The 17,482-nt window shown below is 46.1% G+C and overlaps 1 protein-coding gene across 1 annotated transcript in view; it reads left to right on the top strand.

Moving 5' to 3' along the window:
* Positions 1-17,482, top strand: part of LOC122173337 (E3 ubiquitin-protein ligase TRIM39-like) — an 86,680-nt gene that overhangs the window by 23,101 nt on the left and 46,097 nt on the right. Inside the window, exons 12-18 of the mRNA XM_065571843.1 lie at positions 851-877; positions 2,400-2,426; positions 6,565-6,585; positions 6,771-6,833; positions 7,528-7,548; positions 8,322-8,342; positions 16,855-16,875. Of these exons, the coding sequence (XP_065427915.1) occupies positions 851-877; positions 2,400-2,426; positions 6,565-6,585; positions 6,771-6,833; positions 7,528-7,548; positions 8,322-8,342; positions 16,855-16,875 (201 nt within the window). The remainder of the gene's footprint in view (positions 1-850; positions 878-2,399; positions 2,427-6,564; positions 6,586-6,770; positions 6,834-7,527; positions 7,549-8,321; positions 8,343-16,854; positions 16,876-17,482) is intronic.

Here is a 17,482-nt window from a genome sequence, read left to right as displayed (position 1 = left end):
TGAATTGGGGACTCCTATCTTTCAGATGAGTGTTGTAACCACTATGCTATGGGATATTCTGACATGGTGCTCTCTCAATCTCTCCTGGTGCAGCTGTTCCACTTTGGATAATTAATTAAAATAGTCACTGGGCCAGAGAGAGAGAGAACCTGGTGGTTAGGAACATGGGAGACCCAGGGGCCAGTCCGCTTGTTCCATACAAAGAGGCTACAATAAGAAATGAACATCATGGCAAAAAAAGGAACTCTGAGTGGATTCCTCCTCAATATATTTTGCCATTGTTGTTTCTTTTTTACTATTTTCTGTCTGTCCAAAACATTCAGCAAATGAACAGAAATCCATTTTCATTTCGGGTCTGGAAAAAATTTCCTCTGAAATCTGTGTCTCAAAATAGGCCTCAGCCACCTTTCATATTCCCCTTGGTGGAAAGCCACCCACTCCCCACCCCCAGAAAGAAAGAGAGAGAGAGAGAGAGAGAGAGAGAGAGATGAAGGACTTAATCTTAGAAATATGGGAACAACATTTTTTTCTTTAATAATCTTTTTTTTATTTATCTCATGGGATATGTTTGAACTCCAGAAACAGGTAACATGTAGGATCTCTAAAGCAGTGGTAATGCTTAATATTTCCTCTATTGCAGTAACGGGGAGAGTTTTACAGCTGGGAGCTGAGTCTGGTTGGGAATTTTTTAGAATGGACTTCACGAGGGTGTCAGATTGGAATTTGCCATTAATCTCTTGAATTTGTTCAAGATCAGGCACATGGGGAGAGTGTATGCGTGTGGGCAAGGAGCTGAGAAGCACTTCTGCTAAGCCAATGAGAAATGTTCTCTTTCTTTCTCTTCATACAGGTGAGAAAGAAAAGCATAATGAAGAAGGTAAGGTTTCCCAGAATCTTATTTGCCCTTCAGCCAGGTCAAATCTCAGTTATATGGAGAGAAGAGAAAGGAGAAGGCAAATAGATATTTTGGATGCCAGTTGAAGACATCTGCCCCTGCAATGGAAAGAGGTCCTTTATGCAAGTGCTGAGCTTTTATCAAAGTGAATCCCTCTGGAACTGGAGATGCATCAGTGTTGCTAATTTTCAAACTATTTTGCTGGATTAGGTTGCTAATTGTAGAAAGTTGCTTTCTTCAAACACACACATGGTTTAAACCTCTTTGTCAGCATTAATGTTGACAAATTGGAGAGAGTCCAGGAGAGAACAACAAAATTAATAAGTTTAGAAAACCTGCCCTATGATGAAAGGTTTAAAAAATTGGGAAGCTTTAGTCATGAGAAAAGAAGACTAAGGGGGTACCTAATAACAGTCTTGTAATATATTAGAGGCTTTTTAAAGAGGACAATCTATTGTTTTCCCTGTCCACTGAAGGTAGAACAAGAAGCAATGGGCTTACTCTGCAACAAGGGAGATTTGGGCTCCATATTAGGAGTAACTTTCTAACTACAAGGGTAATTAAGCTCTGGAGTAGGCTTCCAAGGGAGGTTGTGGAATTCCCATCATTGGAGGTTTATAAGAATAGGGTGGACAAGCAATTGTCAGGGATGGTCTAGGTTTACTTGGCCATGACTCAGCTCAGGGAGCTGGACTAGATGACCTCTTGAGGTCCCTTTCAGCTCTACATTTCTATGATTCAATGATAAAACGTGGCATTAGCAAGGCCTGCTATGTGGCAGAATCCAACTTTCAGGAGCACTAAGGCCCCTAGGGATCTGGGGAAACTCCAGGTTTTACACCTGTTTTTTGGCTACGGCAAAGAAGTATGAGACTCAACGCCAAATATGATGTACAAATGAGGTGATGTGAGGCTCAGCTTTGCATTTCCCCAGTTCTTAGTTTCCCACATGCTGAGCCAGTCCAGTGCCCCCTCCCTGAGGATTACTCTAGTTACAACAGCTGCCATTGGCTCCACAGGACTGATGCAGCAGTTGGAGACTGGTGGGAAAACAAACCCCTGGCCATGCTCCGACTGTCATAAACACACCCCCTAGTGAAGCACTCAAGGTTCGGGGTGGTGTAGCAGACACTATGCTGGCTCTGTTATCAGAGGATCCTCCTACAATGGGCCAAACCTCCTGCAGCTGTCAGCCTTGTGCTGAGGGCTCAGCATAGAGCAGCCATACAACAAGGAAGAATCTGGGTCTGTTGGGAATCTCCAGAATGGCCCTGTTTGGCAAAAGTCATCGACTTTAAGGCCAAGTAATGTTTAAAAGATGTATGAATGAGGGTAACAGGTCTTATTATTTCCTGATCTTTCTGTTTCCTTCTACTCCAGTTGGAACTGGAGCTGGCATTACAGAAATACAAGGGGTGGGGGAAGAGTGGATTATTATCAAAATTGGAAAATTCATAACTACATTAGAGTTTTCTGATCCTGTTACTGCCTTTTCCCCCCCCAGAAATACAGACTTTGAGGTCTCGAGTAGGTAAGAAAAAATGAAACTTCTGGTGTTCTTGAGGAAAGAAATAATTAATTATTTAGTAACCCTATTTAAAATCACATCTGGCCCACCAATGGCACATATAAAGAAGGCTGAAAATTCTTTCTGTTATAAAGCCCTATTATCAGATGCTTCGAGCTTTGTGTAACAGCTTCATTCTGGTCTAGAGAGATGTCTGTTTTGTCCATGCCCAAACACTTTATTTCCCTTTTGGGACATTTTTAAACAAAATTGTTCAGCTCTTTCTGAGAAAAGAGTAAATACTTTTTCTACAGTATTAGAAAAAGAAGAAGGAAATTGTAAACATGTTTTTGTGTGGAGCCATAAGGCCCAAATGGCTGAAGGTTGAAATCTGCCATTTGAAACTGCAGCATGTCAATATTCCTCACTGATGAGCATTGTACAGCCTTGCTCTATAGAAGCCTGCTTTAGATATAGCCAAGTTCTGAACTGTTGAAAATAAGAGTGGGCTATTCTGTTAAAGAGAGATGCCCTGCATTGTGGGCCTAGCTTAGCTTTTAAGTGAATTAACTAGATTCAGTGATTTGCAGGATCTGTGCTCTGCCATAGCCTGCATAGTCTCCTGGGAGAACCCCTTTAATGTGCCAGACCCCCAAGTGACTATTCCACAAGGGCAGGGCACTCAGCTTCAATGCTTCTGAGACTGAGACATCAGGCTCCAGCACTCCTATTTCACACCACCAAGTTAAACTAAGACAGACCTCTGTCAGCACTTCAGCAAGTATTTGCAATGACATCCGCATCCTCTTCAAAAAAGCGCAGGGTTTATTAGTCAGCTGGAACACAATATCAGGAAGTCATTAGATTAGCATAGAGAAGAAAAGGTTAAGACATCATCGAAAATTGGCCAAGCCAGGGTTCCATTGAACCATGCTGCTGAAGGAACCATCTCGGGTTCTTCTCTGTATCTCTGCCTGTTGTCTCCCAGTCCCAGATGGGCTCCTGTGTCTCTCCAAAGGCCAGGTCTTATCTTCACCTCCTGTCACATATCGGTCCATTGACCTCGTCTGCAAAACCATGCTGAGTTCACACGTTCAACCTGGTGGAGTTACCAGTTGTTAGGTGCCAACTATTGAATCATTGGGGTTCCCTTTGTCTTCCTGGAGCCTTCATTGATATGAGTCAGCTTCACCCTGTCCTCAGTGACTTGTTCAAATCACCCCAGACAGTTACATGACACATACACCTCATGTCTCCTGCTCTGCCAACATTTTTACCCTTCTGAACCCGCTGGGTAGCAATCCCAAGTCAAATGAACCAGTGCCACGCATATCAGTCATGAAAATATTTCAGAAAATCCCCACATTCATCACACCTACTTGGCAGAATGGCTCCAGACCAGCTCAGTGTGTGGCAAAAGAGATCCTCTTCCTTCATTGTCTCCTTTTATGGCCCCAATCATGCAATGGCATTTGTGATGCTAATCTTCACACCTGTGCAAACTTCCACTGCCATCAGCTGGACTCTGCAGGTTTACAGGTCTCACCTGCCTAGAACCAATTTCAGACTCAGGACCAGAAATGTCTCTCAGTGTTCTAGAGGACTATGCACAGAGCTGGGAAACGCAAAAGTGTGAATGAGGGAGGCAACCTAGTGACAGAGGATGTGGAAAAAGCTAATGTACTCTATCCTTTTTTTTGCCTCTGTCTTCACGAACAAGGCCAGCTCCCAGACTGCTGCACTGGGCAGCACAGCATGGGGAGGAGGTGACAGCCTTCTGTGGAGAAAGAAGTGGTTTGGGACTATTTAGAAAAGCTGGATGAGCACAAATCCATGGGGCTGGATGCGCTGCATCCGAGGGTGCTAAAGGAGTTGGCGGATGTGATCGCAGAGCCATTGGCCATTATCTTTGAAAACTCTTGGCGATCGGGGGAGGTTCTGGATGACTGGAAAAAGGTTAATGTAGTGCTCAGCTTTAAAAAAGGGAAGATGAAAAATCTGGGGAACTACAGGCCAGTCAGCCCCACCTCAGTCCCTGGAAAAATCATGGAGCAGGTCCTCAAGGAATAAATTCTAAAGCACTTAGAGGAGAGGAAAGTGAACAGGAACAGTCAGCATGAATTCACCAAGGGCAAGTCATGCCTGACTAACCTAATTGCCTTCTATGAAGAGATAACTGGCTCTGTGGATGAGGGGAAAGCTGTGGATGTGTTACTCCTTGACTTTAGCAAAACTTTTGATACGGTCTCCCACAGTATTCTTGCCAGCAATTAAAAAAGTATGGGCTGGATGAATGGACTATAAGGTGGCTAGAAAGCTGGCTAGATCGTCAGGCTCAACAGGTAGTGATCAATGGCTTCATGTCTAGCTGGCAGCTGGTATCAAGCGGAGTGCCCCAACAGTCAGTCCTGGAGCCGGTTTTGTTCAATATCTTCTTTAATGATCTGGAGGATGGTTAGGACTACACTCTCAGCAAGTTTGCAGATGATACTAAACTGGGAGGTGTGGTAGATATGCTGAAGGGTAGACAAATTAGAGGATTGGGCCAAAAGAAACCTGATGAGGTTCAACAAGGACAAGTGCAGAGTCCTGCACTTAGGATGGAAGAATCCCATGCACTGCTATCGACTAGGGACTGAATGGCTAGGGAGCAGTTCTACAGAAAAGGACCTAAGGGTTACAGTGGATGAGAAACTGGATAAGAGTCAACAGTGTGCCCTTGTTGCCAAGAAGGCTAACAGCATTTTGGGCTGTATAAGTAGGGGCATTGCCAGCAGATCGAGGAATGTGATCATTCCCCTCTATTCAACATTGGTGAGGCCTCATCTGGAGTACTGTGTCCAGTTTTGGGCCCCACACTACAAGAAAGATGTGGAAAAATTGGAAAGTGTCCAGTGGAGGGCAACAAAAATGATTAGGGGGCTGGAACACATAACTTATGAGGAGAGGCTGAGGGAACTGGGGTTGTTTAGTCTGCAGAAGAGAAGAATGAGGAGGGATTTGTTAGCTGCTTTCAAGATATGGGGTTCCAAAGAAGATGGATCTAGACTGGTCTCAGAGGTACCAGATGACAGAACAAGGAGTAATGTTCTCAAGTTGCAGTGGGGGAGATTTAGGTTAGATATTAGGAAAAACTTTTTCACTAGGAGGGTGGTGAAGCACTGGAATGGGTTACGTAGGGAGGTGGTGGAATCTCCTTCCTTAGAGGCTTTTAAGGTCAGGCTTGACAAAGCCCTGGCTGGCATGATTTAGTTGGGAATTGATCCTGCTTTGAGCAGGGGGTTGGACTAGATGACCTCCTGAGGTCCTGTCCAACCCTAATATTCTATGATTCTATGAAATAATGAGTTCCTGATGCAGCTGGTGGAGTGATCAGGACCTAATAAGGTTACATCTTAATCTAGTCATGGTCATGTTTCTACCACATGCGTGTGCATCATCAGAAAGAGTAAAAAGAATAAACTGACAAGGTGGGTGAGGTAATAATTTTTATTGAACCAACCTCTATTGGGGAGAGAGACACGCTTTCGAGCTTACACGGGGCTTCCTCAGGTCAGGGAAACATACACAATGGCACCACTAAATACACAGTATAATAGATTGTTTAGCATAAGTGATAACACACAGTGTAAGAGACCATTCAGGGTGAAACGACCTGTTAACATTTCTGCATTTGACAAAAAGATGGGATTACTGAGTTACAGATTCTTGTAATAAACCATAAATCCAGTGTCTTTATTAAGACCAGGATTTTTAGTGACTAGCAAAGTCATAATATTAATCTCCCAGGCTCATCATTTGAAGGTTTTGTGCAGGTTTCCTTTGAGGTCCTTTGAGGACAAGGACCGAGAGGTTAGATATGGTTACTATGGTTAGTAAAAATGTTCACCCATAGGTGGTAAAGTGTTTTTATCTTTATCATTTTTCTTTGTGAGTTGATTTGATTATGGTTGTCTGGTTTCACCCACACAGTTGTTATTGGGGCATTTAGTGTAATAGATGAGGTACACCACGTGTTGTGATAAGCATGTATAGGACCCATGGATCTTGCTTACTCCATATATGACCTCTCAGTCCTCATCCTCCTAGAAGAGTCATAATATTCATTAACCCCCCAAAAATAAAATGATGCTTATATTAAGAAGTGCTTTTTCCTTTGTAGATGAACTCCAGACAAATGCAGGTAAGTTTTGCATTGACTTTTCAACTGTAAATGTCAATGCAGATCTATGCTGAAAAAGAGGGCACGTCTACATTACCCACCCGGATCAGCGGGTAGTAATCAATCTATTGGGGATCAATTTATCGTGTCTCATCTAGACGCGATCAATCGATCCCCGAATTGACGCCCATACTCCACCTCGGCAGGAGGAGTAAGCGGAGTCGATGGGAAAACCACTGCGGATGACTTGCCACCATCCTCACCGCCAGGTAAGTCGAACTAGATACTTCGACTTCAGCTACGCGAATAGTTGTGTATCTTAGATCGACCCCCCGCCACAATGTAGACCAGCCCAGAGATGCAAATACAAATGAAGTTCTTTGAGCGCTTGTACATGTCCATTCCGAGTTAGTTGTGTGCTCGCCCCAAGCACAGCTATTGGATTTTTTTCCCCTAGTGGCATCTGTTGGGCTGCCTCCGTTGCCCCCTGGTAGTGCATGTTCATAGCACCTGTATAAGGTGCGGTGATGACCCTGTGCCCCTCAATTCTTTCTAAGCTCCTGTGACAGCTGTTGAGTTTAAACCGCGTACTCCGAAAGACTGGGATGTGAGACTGAAAGTCCTCCTGAGGAAGGCAGTATTGAGACCTGCCTCAGAGACGAGATCTGACTCAGCACTGAGCACTCGGTGCGCAGCGCACCTCCCACTGCCAGAAGCTCATGGCACTACTCCTTGTCACTGGTGCCCAATGGTTGTCTGGTTTCACCCACACAGTTGTTATTGGGGCATTTAGTGTAATAGATGAGGTACACCACGTGTTGTGATAAGCATGTATAGGACCCATGGGTCTTGCTTACTGCATATATGACCTCTCAGTCCTCATCCTCCAAAGAGAGTCATAATATTCATTAACCACCCAAAAATAAAATGATGCCTATATTAAGAAGTGCTTTTCCTTTGCAGATGAACCCCAGACAAAAGCAGGTAAGGCTACTTCCCCACTCTGAACTTTAGGGTACAAATGTGGGGGCCTGCATGAAAACTTCTAAGCTTAACTACCAGCTTAGATCTGGTCCGCTGCCACCACTCCCAAAGTGCTAATTCCCTTCCCTGGGTAGCCTTGACAGACTCTCCACCAATTCCCTGGTGGATCAAGATACAACCCCCTTGGATCTAAAAACAAGGAAAAATCAATCAGGTTCTTAAAAAGAAGGCTTTTAATTAAAAAAAAGGTAAAAATCATCTCTGTAAAATCAGGATGGAAAATAACTTTACAGGGTAATCAAACTTAAAGAGTCCAGAGGAATCCCCTCTAGCCTTAGGTTCAAAGTTACAGCAAACAGATAAACACTCTAGCAAAAAGGTACATTTACAAGTTGAGAAAACAAAGATAAAAACTAACACACCTTGCCTGGCTGTTTACTTACAAGTTGGAAATATGAGAGACTTGTTCAGAAACATTTGGAGAACCTGGATTGATGTCTGGTCCTTCTCAGTCCCAAGAGCAAACAACCCCCAAAACAAAGAGCACAAACAAAAGCCTTCCCCCCACCAAGATTTGAAAGTATCTTGTCCCCTTATTGGTCTTTTGGATCAGGTGTCAGCCAGGTTACCTGAGCTTCTTAACCGTTTACAGGTAAAAGGATTTTGGAGTCTCTGGCCAGGAGGGATTTTATAATATGGTACACAGGAGGGCTGTTACCCTTTCCTTTATAGTTATGACAAGCCTATATTAAGAAGTGCTTTTTCCTTTGCAGATGAACCCGAGACAAAAGCAGGTAAGTTTTGCTTTGACTTTTCAAATATAAATGTCAATTTAGTTCTATGCTGAAGAAGAGATGCAAATGGAAATTAAGTTCTTTGAGTCCTTGCACATGTCCATTCTGAGTTAGTTGTGTGCATGCCCGAAGCATCCATTGGGCTAGTTCTAGTGCCCCCAGTGCTGCATATTCATACAGCTGGCATAAGGTGCCCTGACGAGCCTGCATCCCTCAATTCCTTCTAACCTCCTGTGGTGGCTCTTGGAACTCCCCTTTTTGTCTTGGCAAAGTCTTCATAGTGATTTTTACTCATTTTTATTGTAAATAGCTTGTTAGTTAGTTAAAGAAGTTTTTAGTAAGTTTAGTATAGAAAATAGGACACCTTTCCTTGTCTGGAGAGGCATTTTCCTTCCCTGGTACAGGGTCATGCCTTGTTCTCTGGGGTTTAAGCCTCGCTCTGCCTATGGGAAACTTATGCCCAACAGTGACCCTCTCTTGAGCTGTCTCAAGTATTTGGGAGAAGGCCACAGAAAAAAAATTGCTGCCTGATTTGTTGTGAGTTTAAACCATGTACTCAGAAAGACCAGGCAGTGAGACTAAAAGTCCTTCTGATGCAAGCAGCATTGAGATCCAACTGGGAGCTGAGATCTGACTCAGCACTTAGCACCCGGTCCCAGTGCACCTTCTGCTGCCAGAAGCTCAAGGCACTGCTCCTTGCCACCAGTGCCCAAGACGAAACATCGGGGGCACCGTGAGAAGAGCCGCTCTCCTGCAGTGAAGGGAGATAAAAGAGCAAACAGGAACAAGGCAAGACCCATGGACAGGGCTAAGGCAAGACCCAAACTGGCCACTCTCCCTCTCCGACACTGTGGCAGCTGCCGGCACAGTCATCTACACCGGCACCGCAAACCCCATGAAGGGAGGTGCAACCCCCTTCCTGCCAGCGTACTGACCAGTTTGTGGTACCATCCACCCCGGAAGCTTATGCAGCAGCTAGAAACATACTAACTCTGCCAGTAGTGGGTTCTCCAGGGGCACAAGAAGCAGCTTGGCAAGCACCGCCTGCCAGCTCTGAGATGTCAACCAGCTTCAGGCCAGTACTGAGCCTGCTCTCCAGGGGAAATCCTCCCAAATCACCTCTCCCGAGGCATCACCAAGACGTTGTTCTCTGGCTCCAGGAGGGTCAACACTGCCTTGATCCCCCCTGCTCCTCCTCTTCAGGATAAGACCCTGGATCCAGCTCCTCACCTCACCACAACAGCCGAAACCACACGCACTGCCCATCAGTGTCATCTGAAGCCCCATAACACTTGGTCCATGGGCCCAAGAGAGCCAGTTCTGGTGCAGTGGCCATTCTTGAATCTGTGGAGGTTTTCCCGGGTCAAATCACCAGCTCTAGGCGCTCCTACTCAGTATACTCTGAGGGTATGTCTACACTATGAAATTAGGTCAAATTTATAGAAGTCGGGTGTTTAGATATCGTTTTTATAAGGTCGATTGTGTGTGTCCCCACACAAAATGCTCTAAGTGCATTAAGTTGGCGGACTGCGTCCACAGTACCGAGGCTGGCGTCGACTTTTGGAGCATTGCACTGTGGTAGCTATCCCACAGTTCCCGCAGTCTCTGCTACCCATTAGAATTCTGGGTTGAGATCCCAATGCCTGATGGGGCAAAAACAGTGTCGCGGGTGATTCTGGGTACATGTCGTCAGGATCCACCCTCCCTCCCTCCCTGCCATGAAAGCAATGGCAGACAATCGTTTCGCGCCTTTTTTCAGCCCAGACGCCATTGCACTGGGATCATGGAGCCCGCTCAGATCACCGTGGCAATTATGAGCACTTTAAACACCATGCGCATTGTCTTGGAGTATATGCAGGACCAGAACCTGCCAAGGCAAAACCAGGCGAGGAGGCGACGGCAGCGCGGCGATGAGAGTGATGAGGAAATAGATATGGACATAGACCTCTCACAAAGTACAGGCCCAGCAATGTGCAAATCATGGTGTTAAAGGGGCAGGTTCATGCCGTGAAACACCAATTCTGGGCCAGGGAAACAAGCACAGACTGGTCGGACTGCATAGTGTTGCAGGTGTGGGACGATTCCCAGTGGCTGCGAAACTTTCACATGCGTAAGGGTACTTTCATGGAATTTTGTGAGTTGCTTTCCCCTGCCCTGAAGCACCAGAATACAAAGATGAGAGCAGCCCTCACAGTTGAGAAGCGAGTGGCAATAGCCCTGTGGAAGCTTGCAACGCCAGACAGCTATCGGTCAGTCGGGAATCAATTTGGCGTGGTAAATCTACTGTGGGGGCTGCTGTGATCCAAGTAGCCAAGAGCTGCTGGTATCAAGGGTAGTGACTCTGGGAAACGTGCAGGTCATAGTGGATGGCTTTGCTGCCATGAGATTCCCTAACTGTGGTGGGACGATAGACGGAACCCATATCCCTATCTTGGCACCAGAGCACCAAGCCAGCGAGTACATAAACCGCAAGGGGTACTTTTCAATGCTGCTGCAAGCACTGGTGGATCACAAGGGACGTTTCACTAACATCAACGTGGGATGGCTGGGAAAGGTACATGATGCTTGCATCTTCAGGAACTCTGGTCTGTTTCAAAAGCTGCAGGAAGGGACTTTCTTCCCAGACCAGAAAATAACTGTTGGGGATGTTGAAATGCTTATAGTTATCCTGGGGGACTCAGCCTACGCCTTAATGCCATGGCTCATGAAGCCATACACAGGCAGCCTGGACAGTAGTCAGGACCTGTTCAACTATAGGCTGAGCAAGTGCAGAATGGTAGTAGAATGTGCATTTGGACGTTTAAAAGCTCGCTGGCGCAGTTTACTGACTCGGATAGACCTCAGTGAAACCAATACTCCCGTTGTTTTTACTGCTTGCTGTGCGCTCCACAATATCTGTGAGAGTAAGGGGGAGACATTTATGGCGGGGTAGGAGGTTGAGGCAAATCGCCTGGCTGCTGATTACGCACAGCAAGACACCAGAGTGGTTAGAAGAGCACAGCAGGGCGCGGTGCACGTCAGAGAAGCTTTGAAAACCAGTTTCATGACTGGCCAGGCTACGGTGTGAAAGTTCTGTTTGTTTCTCTTTGATGAACCACCGCCCCCTCCCCCCGGTTCACTCTACTTCCCTGTAAGCTAACCACCCTCCCCTCCCCACTTCGATCACCGCTTGCAGAGGCAATAAAGTAATTGTTACTTCACATTCATGCATTCTTTATTAATTCATCACACAAATAGGGGGATAACTGCCAAGGTAGCCCGGGAGGGGTGGAGGAGCTGATGTTGTCAAGGAGCCTTCTGACAGCTTCTTGGCCATTTTATTGGTGGCGGCTCCTGCAAAGGTCACTCTCCCCTGGCATGAGGTCATGATGGGACCTATTAAGACTCTCTGGCAGAACCCAGCCTCCCTCCGTCCTACTACCAAGAGGACAGAGCGGAAATACTCTGGACCAGCCAAGGAATGTGAGTTTTTATTTTCTCAGCCTCCTCCTGGATCACTTGTTGTAGTGGCTGCCAGCAAGAAGGACCATCAGGGCCAGACAGGGTCTGCTCCAAAGGTGAAGGAGCCCTAGAAGCTGGATCTTCTGGGCAGGAAAGCCAACTCGACTGAGGTGCTTCAACTTGCTGGGTTGCTATGACATTAAAATGTGGGAAGCAATGAATAAGTTCAAGGACAGACTTCTCCATGACAGCCAGTAGGAGTTCTCAACCCTTTTGGAGGAGGGCAAGTCAGTGGCCAGGGCCTCTCTGCAGGGAGCCCTGGATGCCACGGATTCTCAGCTAGATCTATGGTCACAGCAGTCATCATGGGCTCAATCTCATAGTTGCAGGCATCGGGATTCCTGCAGGAAGTACAACAAACCTTCCAGGACCTGCTATTTGAGCAAATTGATGCCAGACTGCATGGCCTAAAAGACTCCAGGGTAACACTAAAGTCCCTGGACCTGCATTCTCCAGCACAAACCAGGAGACCGTATAGATCACAGTATTGAGGGTGTTTCTATGCCCAGCCAGTAAAGCATGATCAGTGGACAAGGAAGACCAAGGGGTTTGAATGTAGGCCACTTCCTCAGTCATCTCCATGTCACTCAGTCTCCTCTAAACACTAATTTTGACAAGCTGATTGAGGACAACCTACCAGTTACTATACAGGATCCAATCGTCCTCTATCTTTTCAAACCACCTTTCACATTTTCTCAGAGCCTGGGAGTGGATCACTTCTGACTGCTGGGTTTTGAACACAATAGAGTTTGGTTACACCCTTCCATTTATTTTTATCCCTGTAGCAATGTGATGACTCACTGGCCCGGCGCCTCCTGCTGGTTGTCGGGGAATTAGCTCTTTTCCAGCATACAGAGTCCCCTCTGCAGGCCGGTGTGTCTCGCCTGCCACTGGCCCCATATCCCTCCCGGACCCCAATGCCCTTTTACCTCTGGGTTCTGGCCCAGTAGTTCCCCCACACTCTGGGTCTCCCCTCCCAGGGGAACCCCCAACCCTCTAAACCCACCTTGCCTCAGTGGCTACTGCCAGTCGTCATCTAGCCCCCCTTCACTCGGGCAGACTGCAGTCTGTAATGGCCACTCATCATTGGGAAGGGTTTAGGACCTGCTGCCTTTGCCTATCCCCAGGCTGTATCTCTGCAGCCCCAGTACCTCAGTAGGCCTTAAGCAAAGCCTGCAGCCTAGGGGTTTACCAGGCTGGAGCTCTCCAGCTCCCTTGTCCTATTCCCCAGCACTGCTCCAGTTCAGGTACCTTCATTTCAGGCAGCTAGCCCTTCTCCCTCCCAGGCTGGAGAGAGACTGTCTGCCTTCTGGCCCTGCAGCTCTTTTATAGGGCCCAGCGTGGCCCTGATTGGCTGCCTCCCAGCCTTTTCTTATTGGATCCCCAGGACAGCCCATTCTTAGGGCTGCTTTAACCCCTTCAGGGCTGGAGTGGGTTGATCACCCCGCTACAATCCCACTTTCCCACCCACCTTCCCCATCCTTCTTCAGGGGCTCATCTCACGAGCTCCTGCTAGAACAGGAAGTGCTATCTCTCCTCAGCATGGGAGCCATAGATGAGGTTCCGCTGCCATTAAGTGGAAAAGGGTTCTATTGCTGGTACTTTCTGCTACCCAAGGCCAAGGGAAGTCTCAGACCCATTCTAGATCTGTGTCGGCTGAATCACTATCTCAGGAAGCTGAAGTTCTGCATGGTGTCCTTGGTGTCTATCATTCCATCACTGGATTCACAGGATTGGTATGCTACCGTTGACTTAAAAGACATATACTTCCACATCTCAGTTTTCCACAGCCACAGAAGGTTTCTGAGATTTGTGGTGAACCAGAGTCATTATCAATCCACTGCCCTGCCATTCTGTCTTTTGGCTGACCCATGAGTCTTCACCAAGTGCATGACAGTGGTGGCAGCATTTCTGAGGTAAAGAGGAGTCCAAGTGTTCCTGTATCTTGATGACTTGGTCATCAAGGGCTGATCTTGAGCACAAGTGGAGTCTGACATCGACCTCATACAGTCGACCTTCCAAACACTGGGTCTTCTCATCAATGTGCAGAAGTCGACCCTGACATCTGTGCAGAAAATAGAATTCATCGGGGCAGTGCTTGACTCCCAGTTGGCAAGATCCTTCTTCCCGAAGGAATGTTTTTGGGCCATCTAGATGCTAATATGCTTCCTGCAATCACAGTTGATTACGACCATCTGGCTTTGCTTGAGCCTTCTCAGTCACATGGCTTCATTTACTTATGTAGTGCCACATGCAAGGCTGAGACTCAGACTTCTCCAAGCCTGGCTGGCACAGTGTACTGCCCTTCCAGACACCTCTTGAACAGGGCAATCATGGTGCCACTTCACATCCTCCACTCCTTGACATGGTGTTCGGATCATAGGAGGTCACAAAACCCCAAACCTCTCACTTGGTCTCCTCACCTCAGCTCTGGGTTAGGGAGCCCACCTGGGGCACCTCAAGACTCATGGTCTGTGGTTCAGGGAGGACCTTTCTTTCCATAGCAACATCAACTTGCTCAGGGCAGTCGAGCTGGCTTGCCAGGCATTCTTGCCTCACATTATGAACACAACAGTCTCAGTTCTCACCGACCATATGTCAGCGATGTATTACATCAACAAGCAGGGAAGGGCCCATTCTTCCCCCCTAGGCTGAAAGGCAGTTTGTCTATGGGAATTCTATATCTGTATCTGATCTGGGAGTGATTTCTTGGATGAAATTCTGCCCTATTGAAATCAATAGCAAAGCTCCCATTTATTTCAATGGGGGAGGATTTCATCTGTTACTGTCAATGTTGTAACCTATCCATTAAAAAAAAAATCATTGTTTACTGGTTCCTTTTGCAAAAACTAGTATTGAAATTCTTGACATTGTTGTAAATTAGTTCACAGGAAGAGTTTTAATAGTAGTTTCTATAGTGGGGGGCCCAAAACTGGACACAATACTCCAGATGTGGCCTCACCAGTGCCAAATAGAGGGGAATAATCACTTCTGTCAATCTGCTAGCAATGCTCTTACTAATGAAGCCCAATATGCCGTTAACCTTCTTGGTAAAAAAGACACACTGCTGATTCATATCCAGCTTCTCATCCATTGTAATCCCCAGGTCCTTTTCTGAAGAACTGCTGCTTAGCCAGTCGGTCCCCAGCCTGTAGCAGTGCATGTGATTCTTCCATCCTAAGTGCAGGACTCTGCACTTGTCCTTGTTGAACCTCATCAGAGGTGATGGAAGCAGCAGAGGCCAGATGTAATGGGGGGATGGATGGAGGGCCCAGGGAGGCAGTAGGGGGCCAGTAGCAATAGAGGTTAGGAGGGGAGCCCGGGGAGCAGCGGATGCCAGAGTCACCAAAATACAAATTCTCCCAGGCTGACATTTTCCCTAAAGCCAACCTGCCTGTAACTGAGGCGGGTGGGAGGGAGGGGGAAATGCCATGAAACTTCACACATATCTGCCTTGCCTGGAAAATCCAAACATGCCTGGGGTGTTTCCCAGACCTGAATATCTCTGGACAATTTCTGAAGAGTAAATGAACTTGCACTTGCTTAAAATTAGCCAAAACATAAGTTTTGGCATTTCATATTTATTACACATTTCATTATTTAGAACATTTTATAGCTGATAAAAACGATTACCAAATGGAACTGTAAAATTAAATAATAAATTATTATTATTATTATTATTATTTGTGTTATGGTAGGGCCTAGGAGCCCCAGTCATGGACCAGGATCCCGCGGTGCCAGGCTCGGTACAAACACAGAACAGTCAATCCCTGCCCCAGAGAACTGACACTCTAAGACAAGTGATACAGACAGACGGGGAGCACAATGAAACAATGAGACAACACTGGATAGCATGAGGAGCAAAGTCACAGCTCACCAGCAGCCTGAGTGTTGTCAATTTTTTTTGTAGGAAAGAAAATATGTTTCCTAAACTCTGACCCTCCATCTACCTCTGACAGACGTCTGATGTTAGCTGTGCCTTGAAACAGCCGGAATGAACCATTCACATGACATAATTCCCACCCAAAAACGCTATCAAAATAGAGTGAAGGCTGCAGGCAGCTGCCAATGCTCCCTCATGTGACTACTTGGACCCTCAGGCACATTGTTCCAGGGAATATAAAAACATTTCTCTGCTCCGGCTGGTTGCTCCCCACCACCTGCTTCCCTCAGGCCTCTGTGGAGAAGACTATGGGTGTGAAATGTAGCGCCTTCCATGCTGTGAGAAATCCCTCTGTTCCTTTGGGATTTCTGGAGTCAAGACTTCCCATCCCCTATAGAAGGTTTTTCAGTTAGACCAGGCTGCCTGTCACAGTTTCCCAGAATCCCTCAGGGCCAGCTCTTTGAGACCATTAAGGCTCCCATTAATGCTCTCATGGGGTGGTTGAAGAGCCAAATACAACTTGTTATAGTGGGATGAGGAGGGCATTAGCAGCAAGTGAAGAGCCCATCCCATGTTCCATACCCCACCATCCACCCTTAGCTGAGGTTAAGCTCCCTCCATAAACAAATAATCAGTGAAAAGGTTCTTCATAACCTAAGACAGTCTTCATGGGGCCCAAGGCTAATCAGGATGCAGCCAGATGATCAAGGAAGTTTTTATCCTATCCTGTTCTCTACCTGTTGGCTTTTTGTTGCTCCCTGGTCACCGTGGAGGTGTGTAAGTAGTGCAGTATGTCCCCGATCCCCATTAACTTTAATTATGAAGGTGACATAGCAACTACATGGATCAGAACACATGAGGATGTTCCCTTTATCAGGATCCTTATGCTCCTTTCTTTTCAGGAAACACTTCCATGCAGAAAAAGTTGACTTAGCTGAAGCTTATAATGAGATATCCCAGTGTTTTACCTGTACTTGTTAGCCCATAGCAGGTTGCTTCCAATACTCCCTTTCTTTGATTTTCCACATAGCTTGTTCCATATCCAACTCCTACTTCCATAGAAAACCTTAGCTAAACCTTGTATGGACAAAAATATTCACACACTGAATTGTTTCTTTCTTTTTATAGACAAAGAGAGAGAGAGAAAGGGTAAGTGTACACTGATATTTTTAAACATTATACACTGTGTTGTATAAGCCCTATACTATTTCATTTCACCACCCATCCCTTTTTTCACATAGTACCCTGATACACCAGGATTGTTTCTAAATTTGCAATGGAATAACTGATGAATTATTTGACTGCAAGAAGAGTTAGATGGCTGTATTTCTCAATCTTTGCACAGGGTCAGACAATAGAGAGGCCACATTTCGTACCATAATTTGAATCTACAGTTCATGAAAGTAGATGATTTTTGGGGGGTGGGGGGTTAATTTTGTTACTAAGACAAAAACAACTGTTGTTGGACTTCAATTTTTGTTATTATTACTTTCCATTTTGCCCTGAGTGGTCAGTCACAGTTCTGGGCTCTGGAGATGTTCCAAATAGGAATAGAAATTGACAATGGAATCTGATATTTTCTTTGCTGGTACCTTGTTTATTACAAGGAGTGCACGAAGTCCTGCTTCTCCGAATGCAGGAAGAAACAAAGAGAGGAGACAGTTGCTTTGTTCACTGTTGCCAGCCTGCCTTTCCATCCAGCACTCTGTATGGAAAAAAGCTTTATTTCAGGGCCACTTTACTGTGCTTCCAGGCT

This window comes from Chrysemys picta, chromosome 17 (genome assembly GCF_011386835.1).
Source record: "Chrysemys picta bellii isolate R12L10 chromosome 17, ASM1138683v2, whole genome shotgun sequence".
NCBI classification, from domain to species: domain Eukaryota; kingdom Metazoa; phylum Chordata; order Testudines; family Emydidae; genus Chrysemys; species Chrysemys picta.
This window is presented reverse-complemented; position numbering and strand designations above follow the sequence as displayed.